This window comes from Opisthocomus hoazin, chromosome 5, assembly GCF_030867145.1.
Source record: "Opisthocomus hoazin isolate bOpiHoa1 chromosome 5, bOpiHoa1.hap1, whole genome shotgun sequence".
Lineage (NCBI taxonomy): Eukaryota > Metazoa > Chordata > Aves > Opisthocomiformes > Opisthocomidae > Opisthocomus > Opisthocomus hoazin.
The window spans coordinates 17,636,611-17,653,778 of record NC_134418.1 but is presented as its reverse complement, the minus strand read 5'-3'; the positions used below and the strand labels follow the sequence as shown (position 1 = coordinate 17,653,778).

At 43.1% G+C, this 17,168-nt stretch overlaps 1 protein-coding gene across 4 annotated transcripts in view; it reads right to left on the bottom strand.

Moving 5' to 3' along the window:
* The window catches only part of C1QTNF7 (C1q and TNF related 7), a 52,565-nt gene that overhangs the window by 1,257 nt on the left and 34,140 nt on the right, over positions 1-17,168 (bottom strand). For all 4 annotated transcript variants that reach the window (XM_009934334.2, XM_075420564.1, XM_075420565.1 and 1 more), the window contains exons 2-3: positions 1,607-1,803; positions 513-758 (exon numbers count right to left, since the gene is read on the bottom strand). In XM_009934334.2, coding sequence (XP_009932636.1) covers positions 513-750 — 238 coding nt within the window. In that variant the 5' untranslated portion in view covers positions 751-758; positions 1,607-1,803. The remainder of the gene's footprint in view (positions 1-512; positions 759-1,606; positions 1,804-17,168) is intronic.

Here is a 17,168-nt window from a genome sequence, read left to right as displayed (position 1 = left end):
TTACACGTTGAAGAATTTTATACGTAATCAGTCTGTTGCTGACTGAACTACAGGCACTGCTGATGGGAGGGGCAGCAGCATGTCTACCTATATGATACCTGTGCACTACATATTTCTTACTATTTAAGCATTTTTAGTGTGTACCTAAATACTTGCTAATCTTTTATTCCTGTTTAGTTGTTGATTCCTATCTTTTATTTGTGCTAATGGCACAATAAAACTATTTGTTTGACAACGCACATGCTTCATTTTTCCCAAACTTTTTCTTAGCATCTATGCACGGGAAGGCTATGTATTTACATTTATTTACACAGATTTCAGTATATGAGTATTAGGCATATCTAAAATGTATCTGCATATTTTCTTTCTCTCGCTATGTTTACACGCATCACACTTAAACCCACACAGGCACATACACACATTCATCATATAAATATATAAATATGTAACAGTAATGATGAAAGGTCTTACTTTGTTGTACTACTGTGTTAGGTTACACAAATATTCAATACCTGTGCTCCCTTTTTCACCTTTTTCTCCCTTTCTGCCATCTCTACCATCTCTTCCTGGAAGACCAATGCGTCCATGTGGCCCTGGGGATCCGCCAGCTCCAGGGGGACCTGCAGGGCCTGGCAAACCAGGGATGCTACAGATGTATCTGGTGTAGTAATTTTCTCCTTTGAACTGGCTTTGAAGAGGTTGTTCACTTGTGTAGATGGCAAAACTTGTAATGTAAAGAAGCACAAACATCCTCGGATCTGGAAAAAAATAAATGCATAGAAGACTATGTGTATTATGGCACTGTAGTCACATGGAGATGGCTCTGAATATGCTAAAGAAGTGTGACACTGCGGTGCGTTATGCACAGGTACACGTACAGAGATCAGCCTGGGATTTCTGCATTACCAGAATCCATGTAGGAGGCAAGGATGAAAGTCTGTCAGGTTGAACATTTTTCTGGTCACTGTATATGCTGCTCTATGTCTTTCAAGTAGCCTGTAGACTGCTGTAGTCTAACTGGTGAATACCAGCATTTTCGGACCACATTTTAACACGCTAAAAAAAAATCTGGATTTTTCTATGCAAAATCCTTTGCTGGAATAATTTATTTTGTCTTTGGGACCTGTATAAGCTTAATGGAGAAGAGCCCTCTTGCTGGAAGGAGTTATATCTGCTGTAGGAGGATGTGCCTGTAGGAGCAGCCTTTTCTAGTGAGGACAAAGCTTACACCTTCATTTCATTTTGAAATTTGCCCTTAGGGTTGCAAATGAATCTCCAACCTGAATAACCGCAGCAGAAAGTTGCTGAGCCTGCAGAAAGGATGCCAGTAACACAGCTACATCTTCAGTGCCTGGTTGGAAACCCTGATGACCACATCCCAAATAACCACTTCACCGTGATCGGTCAGGTCAAATCAGGCAGCTGTCCTACCAGGAACGGATGGGGTGTGAATGGGCTGCTTGCAGGAAAATTCTTTAGAGCATTATATATGGTAGTTGGGTGTTTTCATAAATGAATGTAAATTGGATTTCTGTGTTCCACTATATACTGTAAGACTAAAGAAAAAACACTGCACAAACAGCAACACGCTGAGGAGCAGTAGTACCTGATGTACAAAGGTGTCTTAAATTAGTGTTGCAGTAGCAGAGAGTCAGTCATGGGTCAGGTGAGATTTTGCAAGTCAAGCTTTTTTCTAGTTCCCTTGCTGGCTTCTCAGAAGACTTGTGTGGGTTTTTTTGTGGGAGTTGTCCATTCCTTCAGAGCTAGTTTACAGCGTTCAAGGAAATCGGTGTCCACTGGTTTCTGTGGGGAGAAAAAGAAGAAATGGAGTGGGGAATTCAGAAACATATCTGTGTGAAATACCATCTACCTTTTTTTACAGTGAAACTCAGATTCATTCTCAAACTCAGAATTAAAGAAGTTTCAAACTGAATTAATCTAGAAACTGCTGTCCCCACTCCCTTCTCGGTGATACTGGTTGGCATTGCTGATTGATTAAAAACCCCAAATCATTACATTTATTTGCAGTTCATGATATTTCAACTGGTATATGGCATGGTTGAATCCATTCAGCAGGAAAAACACCAGGATATATCCATACACATACACAGTCTTTATGAGGAATCTTTTCTGTTTTACAGAATAGAAAATTAGAAACTGTCTTGGTATCAATGTCAATGCAGAAAAAAGCATGAAAATATTGTAGCTGCAGAGAAGTAAGCAATGCTCCAAAATTATCTTCAGTGATGTATATTCTGCTTTTCATATTAAGCATCTTGTATCAAGTGGGCAGAAACCAAACTATTAATTTTGCTGTCATTTGATAAAGCCTTACAGTACTGTCTGGTACAACAGCCTCCAAGAGTGGATTAACATATGAATGCTTAACATTACAGCAGAGCAGCAAATGATGACTCCAAGACAGCAGTTAGCTACAAGCACAAACTTCACAGTGATGTTTGCTCTGATGTGCTGCTGAGTGTACCCAAATAAAGCTTGTGGATTTTCGTATGAAAATCAGGGACAACAAAGCGCTCTGCAGAGCAGGCGGCTTTAAGCACTTCGCCAGGAGGGAGCAGCTGGAAGGGAGTTCATACCTAAAGACTGTATATGCACTTTACACAAAGCTGATGGAGAAGAAGCAGGCACGAGCTAAGGATCAAGGACTGGAACAAAACCTGCCCTTTGCCAGACGAAGGACTGAATCAGTAGGCTAGATATTCCCACACTGTGTTGCACGTAAGCCAAGCAAAAACGATATGAACAACTGCTGGTTTTGCCTATGTCCAGGATCTTTTACAAATCAGAATAAGTGCCTTCACACAGCTGCTCCTGTCACAGGCTGGCCAGTAACTTTAATGATGCGTGAAGCTGTCTTCAGCTCCCAGACCTCCCCTGCTGTTCTTCTCATGTGCCTACAGGAAATTAATTAGTCTGGGACATGTGTTCTGCTAAGGCCGTGGGAAAAACGTCATTTGGGGAAGTTGAGGGCGACAGGCTTGTTGAGATAGGATGTGCCTGAGCTGGCTCGGGCGTTGGGGTTGGAAAACCAGTTTGGGAAGGGGAAGGCATGTAGGATTTGGAAAATGAACTTGGTGGAGCTTTCAGTTATGGGTTGGGGGTTTTAAGGAGTGATGGGGCTGTGGAGCACAATGGTGGGACTGCAGGAAGGGGAACAGAGCTGAGATCGGGAGGAAATGGTGATAATGTTCCGGTGATGATGTTTACGGTCCTGAATTTAGGCTTACAGGGGATACAGAAGGCTGCTTCCAACAGTGGAACCCCCTTTTGGGAAACCACGCCTTGGGACACAGAATCAGGACTTCTCTGGCCCATGACTTCAGACTCTTGCATTTCTTCCTGCGTAATGATCCAATTTTGAAAGGAGGGGTGGAAGGTTCCTCGCTTCGTTGCTGCAGCTGTTTCTTGGAAAGCGTGAATCTCCTCAGACCAAGGAAGGATGTACAGTGTTGAACACATGCCTCCCGCTACCTGGGCTGTGCTCTATAAAGGTGAACGATAACATGTGGCCATGCTTTTGAAATTTCAGACTGAATTAGAGGCCAAAATCAGAGATTTCAGTTCACCAGGGCTTATGGAGTTAAAGGGTGGAATAGACCTCCCAGATCACTTTCTCAGGAGTCACCTATGTTATGATGAAGTACGTATCACAGAGAGTTAACTGGTCAACAGAAAGCGTGTCATACATTAGACTTCACTTGTCATTTCTCGCTGTCCTTTTCAAAGATACTCGCTTTTGTCCATAAACCAAAGTAGGAAACAGTGTCATTTATCTATGCCAAATATTTTTTCTTCAGGGAAAAAGCACACTTGAGGAGTTCATTCTTTTGTCCAAATCTTGAAACCTGGAATAAGCACATGGTATTCTTGTTCACAACAATAACAATCATCTTCATCAAAACCATCACCAAAAATAATAATAGTAATAATAATGATGAGAATGATATGGACACAGGATTAAAACAATGTTATTCCAAGTTTAGAAAGCAGCATTTCAGTAGATACCAAGTCCACTAGGTGAGCAAGAGTGCACACCAACCCATTCACTGGAAGACAATAGACATGCTCATCGCTTCTAACGTGCAGTGATTTCTGGAACATCTTTTCTAAGTGACAGTGACAGATTCATTTGTTCTGTCACCATTCAGATTTCACAAGCAGCATAATCACTGCCCTTGTGCATAAACCCAAAATATCATCTGATTTGTTTGATATTGGAAAAATATTTAAAAAGCTTTTCTGGACCTAATACGTTGTTGCAATCTGTTAACGTGACAGATCTACCTTGAAAAGATGCTCTATGCATTATATTTCCATGAAAGCTAGGTGCTGGGTAGAGGCTGTTTAACATCAAACCTTTAGGGAATCTCACTTCGTTATTGCTATAATCAGACTATGTCATTAACATTTTTTTTAAATTTAGGAATTAAGGGATTATAGCAGATTCTCAGTTTTGAGACTTCCCAATCTTCCTCCCTTGTCCAGCTATGCATGTCTTAATTCTAAAATGTACTAATTGGAAATGTTTGGAAACAAACATAGAAGATTTCCCATGAATCTGTCATAAACAAAAACTGGGTCAAAAGCCAGTAATTATTAGTCACGAGATATGATGGCTGTGTTCCTACTTGTGTCTTTCCTTGCTAGCTTTGAATTCACTTCCAATACATACGCACAACTATTGGAGGAGGAGAAGAAGATGTGTTTTAACTTCCTTGTGCAAAATGATGTAGATGAGAAGTATTAATGCTCCTGGGCCTTTTCTGTCTGTAGCACTGGCAATGGCTTAGTGCTGCAGAACAAGATAGTCTGTACATGTTCTGTCTCTTCAATAGCAAAGGCCCGTAATGCCTCACATCGCTGCCTTGCATCCTCACTGTGGGATGTACAGAGATGAGAAACAGGGAGAGATACCCTAGCCAGAAACCTCACTAGCTATGCCTGTCTTTTCCCTCTCAAAACATGATCCACAAAAATCAGCTGTGTCCACACGCCTGAAGGATCCAAACCTACTGTTTGCCAAATCTTCAGTTTGCCATCACCACTGACCTTTCTACAAAGCCTCAGAAATGCTGGCTCACAGTTTGGCACACCAAGCTCTGCAGTTTCTTTACGCTGTATGTTTTTTATGCTATTTAAAATACAAGCCTTAGTTATGGGTTTTTTTGCAGGTATTTTACACTGATCATTCACCTTCCGTTGGGCACAGGTTCATGCATCTGCCAGCCTGTTTTGTGTTATGAGGACCTTGCTGGACTTCCAGAGTCCACCTGTAAGACCATGCGTTACTCCAGAGAAGCAAGACCACAGCTGGCCACTGCCACACTCCTTGGGTTAGCTACACAATCCATCAATCTTCACGTGGCTTGACACTGTCTTTAATTCCGTTGCATAAGAAGGAGAGAGTGACCTGACGCTTTCTGAGCAGTCTGAACTTTTGATTCCCAGTCCTAGAGCAGCTGATGGTGTCCAAAGGGATCTATCAGTCAGTGGGAAGGAACATCAGATAAATATTTCTGAGAAAACAATCTTTAAAGGCCTTATTAGCAATGCTGACATGTAACGGTCTCACTCACTTAAGTTTGCACTCAGTCATGTTTGAACAGTCTCCTTCACAACTCCATTAAATGCAGTCAGATTCTTCAACAACGTCTCAAGCCTTCATGAAAAATAGAGTGCTTATAATCAAGACCAGAAGTTCAATGTGTTTGGTTTTCAAAATATCAGTGGAATGGGAGTAATTTTATTTCTAAGTATCTGACTTGAAGCGTAGTCTCCCTTTCTGGTTCCAGCCATTCCCATTATTTGGAAGATTGTTTTTACTAAAAATGCCCTAGAATCTGGTCAAGGCATGTATTGGTGAGGTAACTGGAATCAGCTAGGGGGAATTTTAGCAGAAGGTCTGGCAGGCGAAACAGTTTCACTGCCAGCTGTACCAGAACACAGAAGTAAATGAAACCTGACAGAATTTGTCTTGACAGAGAGCCGAGGAGCTAGGCCAGTTGCTTACAGTTGGCAGTTAACATGGAGACAAAAGTATGTTTGCTCGTGTTGTAGTAAAAAATGGCCAGGTTTTAACACTGTAAGAGTCAGGATGCAAGTGTCCCTATGCCTTGGGTACAGGCTTCTTTAAAAGTCTTTCTCTGTTTCCTTAAAATAAAATAAAAAAGAGATGTGAGCCATAAATCCCAAGTTGTCTTCAAGGATGACCTGTAATTTGCAGGATTCCTTATGAATCTGAACTGGAGTCAAGCGTTTGGAAGTGTGTAGGCATCTGAAGATGTGGATAGATGCCTAGAGCAGCGTGCCCATCTCCCACGGAGTGCCTTTCAGGTCAGGCAGGCTTCCTCTTCTTGGTTCCTCCCCAGCCTTTGATGAACATTTCCATCTCCTATCTTACATCATTCTGCTTTACCAACCTTGTGATGATACAAAAGAACAGGAGAACAGGCTGGGAAAACCATTTTGGATGGCATAGAAAGACGAAAAACAGAGGGTGAGAAATGAAAATGTCAGACTGCAAGGCAGAAGAGGACAAACATGAATAGAAGTTGTTGATTATTGCCATGGGTCATAGGGGATGGACTTCCACTGCCTTGTGGCTTGTGCTCACTTGTGTTCGCACCCAGACTTTGTGAGTGGAAGTCCAGAAAGAGCTCCCATTTTGAGAGCACATCCCTTTGCACAGGGATGAATGAGGGACCAACCAGCAAAGCGAGTTCTGGGCGCACACAGCAAGAACAACTTTGGGAACTTTGCTGGATTTCTGGCTGTATATGTTCTAGTCCCTGGGCATGACTCAATTCTCATCTCCACAAGGTAAATGTCATTTGTTAGATCACGGACACCTCTGAAAATAGATTCTCCTTCATGCAGCTACTCCCTTTGTACCAAAGAACAGTGTTCATCATTTAAAAAGATAATCATGCAGAGAAGAAAGCTCCCAGGCCCTGAAAGGGACACTGCTCCCCCAGCACATTGTTTTCTCCTGGAAGTTCATCAAATTATATCACCCAGGCACTGTGCCTTTCTGGGAACTCTGCGGAAAAGTAGGCATCTGTCCAGGGACTACATTCTACATCAAACTAGGCAAGGACCAAAGGAGCAATTTAAATGTTTGGGCAGGACTAAGCTGGTTGATTTGCCCAAAGCAAGTTGGGGAAGGCTCCCATAAACTTCTCTGCCAGAGGACCAGTGGAGGCTGTGACTTGGGGCAGGGAGCAGCTGTGTTCACCTGAGTGCAAACCTCTTGTCCCTGTTCTGCTGTACATGGAAGGGAACTTCTGTCTGGGGCTTGATACAAGTAAATTTTTTCACACTGCAAACAGTCATGTTTAAGTTAGCCATATTTTTAAGTGTACAAAGGATTTCTCTGTACTGCAAGCTATCAGCTTTTCCAGGAGGGGAACTAGAATTTTTGCCTACATGGGCAAATCCCCAGATAGAAATGGCTTGCTAAACACTGTGGTCCCTTCAATCCAGGTGATATTGTAAACAGTCCTTAGCATATGGGGGAGTGCAAAGGTAGGATAACATATAAATTTTCTAACTTCAAAATTTGGGTGTGTATTCATGTCTGACAAGACTGTGGATGACTAATTGGTTTTTATTTATATGACACTTAGAAGAAGAAAGGGATTGTAAAAGCCCTATAGTATGACTTTAATTATCTTAAGCCACTCTGAATTTTATTACTGGGACTTTATATGTTGCAGCATAAAAGCAAGAATTTCTGAAGTGATCCGTGCTAGCCAAGCTGTGCTCCCAGGAATGGCACAACTGCACAAAAGAGCTCAGATAATACCAGTTCTGAAAAAAACTCGCTACAGCTCCCCAGTTCCTGCTTGAGAACTTTCAAAAGATAATTGCACAATTGTGCATTTGGAAACAGACTTAGAAAATCAGCGTTCTGGAATTAAATATTCCCGGGTAAGAAATAACTTCGTGGTGCTAAGACCTTTGGGTGGAATTTACAAAATATCCTCTAAATTCCAACTTTTACATGTGATGTTCACACATCTTGGTGGGAACTGGGTACCTAAGTCCAAGCGAATGAGCCATAAAGCCTGTGACGTACCAACTGGAGTGTGAGAGGCTGCCTTAGCCTGGAGTTTTTGAAGAGGGTCTCTTCAGGCACATCTGCAGGAACAATGCTGGGCAACACAGATACTCAGGACAGCAAGGTGAGACCCAGGCTGTGCACGCCTGGCATGGCTCAATGCTCAGGCAACCTGTAGCCATGCAAATACTGCCAGCTTTCGTGCAGGACTACGTCCACAGGGCACTGCACTATCCAGTGCCCAGAGTTAGCTGCAAGGTCTCCATCTTCTGACCCTTGGTGCACTGTTGGCATGTTCAGGAGCACCAAAGAGAGAGCCTCAACATGAAATCAAAGAGTCAAAGTTAAAGGAGAGGCTGTGGCTGTGAAGCTGAATCTCAGAGAGATGAGAGTCTTAGGAGGCTGTGTCTCATTGGCGCAAGCGATTAATGCATTTAAAAGCTTAAGCTTTACTATAAGTCAGTGGGGCTTGAGCTTCTGAAAGGCTAAGGCATTTTGAAAATGACATGAGACCTTTGAAGCCTTACGTGGTTTCAAAAATGCCACCCATGTTAATGTAGGTCCCCAGCATCTGGAACTGCCAGGCTCTCATGTCAACCCCGGTGGTCTCCACCATGCTGGTGCTCTAACTTGTCAGTACAGGAGATAAAAATCTGGCCTCAAAATCAGCATAATTCCTGACTGTGGCTGTTCTGAGAAAAATCCTGTTCTCGTGGACTGAGTCTACTTCAAAGCTATTACTTCAACAGTATTACTTCTATATTTATACTGGAATAGAAAAAGGAGAATTTGGACTGGTTTAGTCACATGTGTGATTGTTGTGGTTAATGTCAGATTCAGGAGATAGGAGCCAGGAAGTTATAAAAATAGAATGAAATTTATGTAATGTCTGCTTTTGGGTAATAGCACATTTTGTAAGTATGCTTCTTCCTGATTACATCAAACCTTTAAATAACAACTTGATGTTCATGAGGTTGACCTCTTCGTGAGACTGAAGGGCATGCACATTAGAAAGACAGCTCTAAACAGTTTGGAGCTGTAAAATAAAATTCCGTTTACATTCTGTGTGGTATGGTATTTTCTTATTGAAACAAAGACTTGTGTTTCTGTAGAAGAGCAGAAAGGACAATGCATCCTGCCTCCCATCAGGATTCACAGGAACACCGGTTACACCCTCTGGCAACCCCGGTGGTACCCAGCCAGCGCTCACACAGGACCCATGTTTCTAGTTGCTGCACCTGATGTTCTACAACTTCACATCTTGTGAAGGTGTTTGTGTGGGGCAAGGGCTGGCTGCTTCCTGGGGCTGGGAGTGGTGGGACCCCCACAGGGCAACAGGGCAGGGTCTTGCCAGGCAGAGCCCATTCCATCACCCCAGCATGGACCAGGGCAGCCTGGAGGCAGCCCCGGGCACCCTCAGCATCTGATCCCATCGGATGTCAGCCTGTGGGTAGGGGTCAACTGAGCTGAAGTGGGGTCCTGGGCCATGGGCAGGGTGGTGGGATGCCCCCAGGAGAGGCTGGCAGGGACAGTCAGGGGTGTCAGTGCCCTCATGGCTCGGACAATTTGTACTTGTGTGAAGAGGAAAAAAGCCTTGTGACCCCAGTCTGGCAGCATGAGTCCACTCTATGCATAGGGAAATAACAATTGTCAGCACAAGGCATTCAAAGGTCTGTTTAATTCCTCCCCATGGCAGCATTCGCTGAGCCACATAGCCAACTCATGTCCTGCAGGATTTGCTCTTGCTGTCATCAGTCTCCTGATGAGAACCATTTCTGTGGTGGACTGTTTGGATTTGCAGGGTTTCAGTCTGAGTTGTTTGGGGTTTTTTAATACATAAACTGCTATGAGTTGTGAAGGCGTAAGTGTCAAGCTTACTTATTTGAAGAAATGTTTGGATTGTTCTTACAACACATTGAAAAATCTGTAATTTATTATAAGAGCTTTTTCTTATTGAAGTAACACTGACACTAATCTTTTTTCCTCTGTGTTTCTGACTTGGATGTTTCAGGCAGGCAGCTATAAATCTTCCAGAAAAAAAGCTTATGAAGAACAAAAGTATTGTCTCATTTGATGGTTTTCTAATTCATACAAACCTTGAAAGTAAAAAAAAACCTCAGGTTGTTGTATAGAGCTCTGGAGTCTATCGATCTGTTTTGCTAACTACTATAGCTTACTGTATATCTTAATTGCAATATGTCCTAACAGGTCTTTATAAAGAGTTCAACAAGCATAAGATACTGAGAAGTGGAGCGGTGAGGGTAGGCAAGGTGAGGCAAGGAGATGAGATGAGATGAGATGGGATGAGATGAGAGAAGAGAAGAAGAGAAGAGAAGGGAAGGGAGGGGAAGGGAAGGGAAGGGAAGGGAAGGGAAGGGAAGGGAAGGGAAGGGAAGGGAAGGGAAGGGAAGGGAAGGGAAGGGAAGGGAAGGGAAGGGAAGGGAAGGGAAGGGAAGGGAAGGGAAGGGAAGGGAAGGGAAGGGAAGGGAAGGGAAGGGAAGGGAAGGGAAGGGAAGGGAAGGGAAGGGAAGGGAAGGGAAGGGAAGGGAAGGGAAGGGAAGAGGAGAAGAGAAGAGAAGAGAAGAGAAGAGAAGAGAAGAGAAGAGAAGAGAAGAGAAGAGAAGAGAAGAGAAGAGAAGAGAAGAGAAGAGAAGAGAAGAGAAGAGAAGAGAAGAGAAGAGAAGAGAAGAGAAGAGAAGAGAAGAGAAGAGAAGAGAAGAGAAGAGAAGAGAAGAGAAGAGAAGAGAAGAGGAGAGAGAGAAGAGAAGAGGAGAAGAGCTTTGTCTTCTTTTGTTTGACACAAATTTGTCTGACACAAATTGGCTTAGAAGGATGACAGTTTTTCCTGTGTGTCCTGGTTTTGACTGGGACAGAGTTAGTTTTCCTCTCAGTAGCTGCTGTGTTTTGGAGTTAGTATGAGAATTGTGTTGATAGCACTGATGTTTTCAGTTGTTACTATGAAATCAAGGACTTTTTCCAGTTTCTCATTTTCAGCTAACGAGGAGGCGTGCAGGAGCTGGGAGGGAGCACAGCCAGGCAGCTAGCCCAAGCTGGCCAATGGAAATATTCCATACGATAGATGTCATGCTCAGTTTATGCATGGGGTTTGGTCAGGGGGCAGGAATTGGCTCTTCTGTTTTCTGTGGGTTCGAATCCTCTCTTGTCTGGGAGTTCAAACTTTACTGGGAGTACGGTCTTTTTTTGGGAATTTTGCAAAATCCATGATTTCTGGGTTCTATAATCACAGCTTGGGGACTGGCTGTGAATCTGTCATCAGGGGGTCAGAAAAATTGTATTGTATATAGTTTGTTTTGCATATTCATTATTATGGTCAGTGCTATCTATCATTATTATTAGCAGTGTTAGTAGTAGTATTAATGTTTCCTTTGTTGTCCTATTAAACTTTCTTTATCTCAACTCATGACTTTTCCCTTTTGTCCATTTCTCTTCCCCATCCCGCTGCAGGAGAAGGGGAGGGATGCGCGAGTGGCCATCTGGTGCCGAGTTGCTGGCTGCTGGGTTAAACAGTGACACTGTGATCTGATAACTTCAATCTGATACACATAATCATTTGTCAGCCTGATTCTGTACATACTGAAATCAAATGCAAATCTCTGTCTTGGTGGTGTTTGATCAGATTCATGCACAGGAAGAAAGAAAACAGAGCACCAAGTTTTCTTTCAGGAGGTCTGATTTCTATTCCTCAATTGGAAATGTCTATGCCGTGGCAATTATTTAATCTTACATGCTTCTATTTCTTCATCATTAAAACAACAACATCAATAATATCAGGGATAATATTGCTCTGCTGATGTAAAAGCAAGTTATTTCAAAACCTCTTTTCAGATTCTGCATTTCTTAAGTAATTATGAACTGACATTTCATATTTCAAATCAGTTCTTTCATGGGAGATTAAAATGGATGAAGTCAGCATAGTTCCTGCAGTTTTTTCAGGCTAGTGCAGATGAGGTCTAGCATCTGATAACTGGTAATTTCTGACTTTGTAACAGAGCATCAGCCATACTCCTGCTTATCATTAAGAACAAAATTTGGGGCTAATTTAGTTGGGCATAGCTCTACTGAAACCACATGCATGGTATTTATATCTGGCCTTGAAGGTGTTTTCTCACTTAATTTCTTGCAACAATCATTTGACTGTTTTTTTGAAATCCATCCTTTTTAGGAAGGGTTTGTTTCCTTGGGTTCCTCCAGGGAATGGCATGAAGATGCTGCAGCTGTCAGTCAACTTGCCACTCTTCAGTAGGAAAGTCTGACCTTTGGCTGGTAAGGAGTGGGCTTTACCTTCACTTTGTTCTGCATGTGTGTGATGTCTCCACAGGACATAAGTGGGCATTCCTGAATGGTGTGAAGGTTACAGAGTGTTTAGCAACCAATTTAATTTCATTTTCACTTGAATTTGCTGATCTCAGCCTCTCAACAAGTCCTAACCTCGAATCACAGGGTGTTAGAGTCACCCTGGGAGGTCCCCATTCCAGCTGGTCTTCCCCACGTGAAGATGCTGCTGTGTAGCAAATGGCATAGATGGAGACATCTTATCCAAATGCAGCACACTGAGGTTAGCCTGCATAGCCGGTCAATGAACATTTGGTAGGACCCTAAGCTGTGGGGTGCACTGTGTCCTGGAGGTACCACCTGGATTGCCCAGACACAGCACCAGAGGGGTTCCTTCGGGGAAGGAGTCAACAGGACACACAGGCAGCACAGAGTCATATCCCCAGAGGACACAGTCCACCAGAAATTTCCTTACATAATTGTTAATACATATAAAATATATAAAAAAAGAGGAGTCATGCAAGGCTTAGAGCATATTAACTTTAAGTTTCCATCAGGGTAAAGGGTTTTGCAATTTCCACTGTAATGGGAACCTACGGAGATTCAGAATGTATTGACTTGCTAATAAAGTGGAAAATACATAAAACATGGAGTAGCTTTCTCTTGCCTTGGTTAAAATGACCTTTCCTTTCAGTGATAAAACTATGTATGTTTTATGGCATGATATCAAGATATAAAACTGAAAAAAATTCTGATAAAGTCTTTCAGATCAGTTCAGGCATCTGCTTTTCCCTCAGCCAGGGCCTAATTTTATCGCACACAGGTGTGTATATGTGTGCACATGCGTGTGTGAATACACATATACATCTGTACCTTTACCAGCCAAAGGGGTCTTGTTCTCGCTTAGCTTTTCTTTAATGCCCTGGCACATGGTGGATGCGTTTTACATCAAAGATGTTACTAAAGAGGTTTTTTTTCTGTTTGACTGATGGAGTTAATTTTCTTCAATACAGATCTGTTCTCTGATGGCCTGAATTACCGATGTACTTAGATTTGTTTATAGCTGATAAACAGTAAGCTGGCATGTAATAAGATGTTTTGTTGTTTTTATCTTTGTGATGGGTATCTTCATTGGGCACTGCAGAAAGTTCTACTTTGATTTTTGTGGTTTTGTTTATTGCTTAAAGTACACATTATGTCTTGAACAGGATAATTGCAATTGAAAACTTTCCTATGCTCAAATGTCATGTCTTCCCTGCTTAGAATTCTCTTTTTCTTTCTGTGGGATGCTGTGATTTGTTATGATGCTTCAGTTTTTCCTCTTTCGGAAAGTTTTAATGTATGTATGTGCATGTGCATATATATATATACCCACACTATAAGGTTAAAAAAAAAATTTATAAATTTATCAGCTCATGGGAGAGAATATCGAAGCACTTCATTTGGAGACAATTTTATTGGCACAGCTTCTCTCGTAGTTTCTTTCTATTCTGCTTGTTTTGTTAATACATGAAACTAGGTCTCTGCAGAAATTTACAAGCCACTGCTATTCCTTCTCCATAAACTTAATTGCTATCCCCGTTTGTTCTCTTAGGGTAATTCTGAAGTCATCCATAACAGTCATTTGATTATGTCTCTGTTTTGGGATTAATGTTATGTGTCAATGACCCTGGTAAATATTATCAAAAGCCCTTCTAGCCCTGTACCCTGGCACTCTGGCAGTGCCTTGTAACAGGCCCTTGCGCTCTTCCCAAGGACGCAGGAAGTGTGCAGTGATGCTTGCCGGGAGATTATCGTTCTGCTTGAAGCGCTCTGCAGCAGAGGTCTTCTGAACTGGAGATACTTTCTGAAACTTTGCTTTCTGCCAGCCTTGCTGGACTCCTTATCCATAAACTTGGCAAGAGTTTAAACTCTGGCTTTCCACAATATACCTCACGCATAAATTTGTTGGATTAATTATGCACAGAACACATTTGTGTCCCTTAAACCTTTTAGTCTCCCTCATATCTTTTTAACTGATAGTTTAATTTGATTCCTTCTATTTGTTGCATTATAAGAGTCAGTGGTTAATCTGCTCCTTAGTCCATTATCTTTCTCAAAGAAGCAGGAACTTTGGAATTCTTGTGATTGCCACAAATATTTCCATGTTGAATATTTTTAATTTACCATTACAAATTCTAGTTGTTATATTGTCTTCTAAATTGTAAGACCCATCTGCTCTTTTCCTCTAGCATATTAACATTAGTAAGCAAGATTCTGAAAGATGTACAAGATCAGTAGATCTAGCAGCTTTTCTGCTTTCATATTATGTCCTCAGATCAGCGTAAGCCCATCATCTCTAACAAAAATGCAGAAGTACAGCTGCAAAAATGCAGCTGCCTGAGATTGTGTTATCTGGTCTCTGCCAAAGACATGCAACATGGGACAGAATCTCCCCACTGTAGCGGTCGTCATTCTGCTAGACATAAAAGCCAAGAAAAGTAGTAAAAAGTAAATATAATGTTTTCCAGGAGACATTGGTGGCTCTTACAGAAAGAAAAAATACCTTTGAATTCATCAAAGCTGCATAAACTCTCGTGTTTGCTATAGCCAGCTGAAAGGACAGTCTTCCAGATACTCTATAAAATACTGCTTTCATTGGCAGACTTTTAACAAAACAATCACAGTTTCTTAATGCAGATGTGTCTCATTATTATTCGCGATCAAATTTGTGTATTTATTTGTTTCAGCCTCAGCATGTCAGATTACACAGACTCTTGCTTTGCTCTCCAGGAGTAGCCAGCTGAACGCAGCGGGGTGACTGATGACCGCATGTCCTCACAGCCACAGTGCTGGCTACGTTACACGTTCGTGACACTTGCCATTCCATCTTGGGGTGGCTCTCCTCCTCCTCCTTCTCTTCCTCCTTCTCCTCCTCCCTTCCCTGCCAGCGCAGAGCTCCCCTCTCCTTGCTGGGCTCCTGACACTGCTGAGCTCTCCTCCCAGCATCAGGAGCCCAAAAGTCAAAATCTGTCCTGCTCCCAACAGACATATGGGGAAAAGACCCTTCTTCTCTTTGTGGCCTGTCTGTTGGGATGGGGATTCCTTCAGGTTTCCTCTTTAATTGCCAGACGCTGAGGCTGGAGCTGAGGGGGAGGGATAAATGCAGCAGCATGTGAATCCCAGGGGCTGCCAGGGCCACCACCCTGATGTGCCTCTGTATGTCCCTCCTGATTGCCACCATGTCCACATGGGACAGAGAGGAAGGAGTGTCTCCTTCTCCTGACTGGAGAGCAGCGTGGTGGCAGGGAGGTGGCAGTGCGAAAGCTTGTCCCTGCTGTGCAGTGCTACAGCTGGCCAAGTTGAAAGATGGCTGGGAAAAGTCCTTAAATGGAAATCTCTGATATAGAACTCATTTTTCCTTCCAGAAATCTGGCCGAAATAAACTCTCTATTGTAGTGGATGTTTGAGCTGTGGTGAGCCCAGACACCATAGTCACTTCTCCCTGTTTCAGGTCTGTCTTCTAACCGTGGCAGGGATGCAGTACGCTGGCATTTGCTGTAGAGGGACCTGCTGGAAGGTCGTGGGGTGTCAGGTATAGCCCCAAGCCACCATGCACTGCTTCTGCCCTCCCCTCGTTTGCGGACCTGTGAAGACGAGTCCTGTCTTTCAAACCCTGGAAACAGAGATGCTGTGCAGGTGGTACCACTTGTGCGGAAGTGATTGCAGCCAAAACAGCCTCCTCTCCAGAGGCCCTCGGCTGTGGAGAAAGGGCAACAGTGACTCATCGCCTATTAGCAAACGTAGTGGGCTTGGCAAAAACAAGGATCCCATTAAGCAAAGATGTTGTTCTGTTTTGGAGTTTCATCTGTAAGCTGTGGGGTTGCTTTTTTCTATAATTTTTAAAACCTTTCCTGTTTTTTCCCTGTTGGCGGGTGCCGCAGTGAGGCCTGGGGAGAGCCAGGCGGTCTGCAACTCTTTCTGTGCCCAAAAGCACAAAGACCTGGAGGCGGACGGGCAGCTGAGATCTGCTGCCTGTAGCGAGCACACGGGAATGATGCTGCGGCTGTTTCAAAATGACTAATGGTTGGTGGCTTCTGGGTTTTGCATGGCTTCGTTTTGGTATCTCCGAGGGAAAAATAAATGTAGCCAGAGAATAAATCAAGAGGCTGTGCAAGTCACTCTGTGCTAAGCGAAAGGGGAGTTCATGCTCTCACCTGGAGGAACATCTGCTTTCCAAGAGCAGGCAGGGGACAGGACATGGCTGAGCTCCTCAGCCTTCTCGTCTGCGACAGCAGCTAAAACCCACAGCAGGGAGAGGGCAGATGATGGAGGCTTTGTTCAGCATCCCTATTGCCCATGAACTTGTACAGCTGAGGAACTCTGAGCTCTCCCTGTCTGCCTATGTATGTCCCTATTTACCATCCCAGTCTAGTCTGAATACCAGGAGAAGGCCAGGGGAACATGAAGTCCAGCCTGACAGTTCGATGAGTTACCAATACTATCCTCTCCATAATGACAACTGAAATTGTGTCAAGGGTGTCTGTTCCCTGCTGCTTGCTGCTTGCCCCTTGCTGTGGCCAGTCTGTGTAGGATAAAGCAGCTCCAGCATATCAGGGAGTTTTAACGCCCATGATCTTCCTTCATTCTTCTGATTTACTGCAGGCTAAAGCTTATAAACCTTTGACTCCTGTTTACAAATAGACAGCCTGGATAACATTAGCAAACATAAACAGTACTCTCCCTGAAAATTCTATTTTAAACACAGATTTGTAAAGACCAATTTTATCTCCACCATCTGTAACTAGTTAAAATT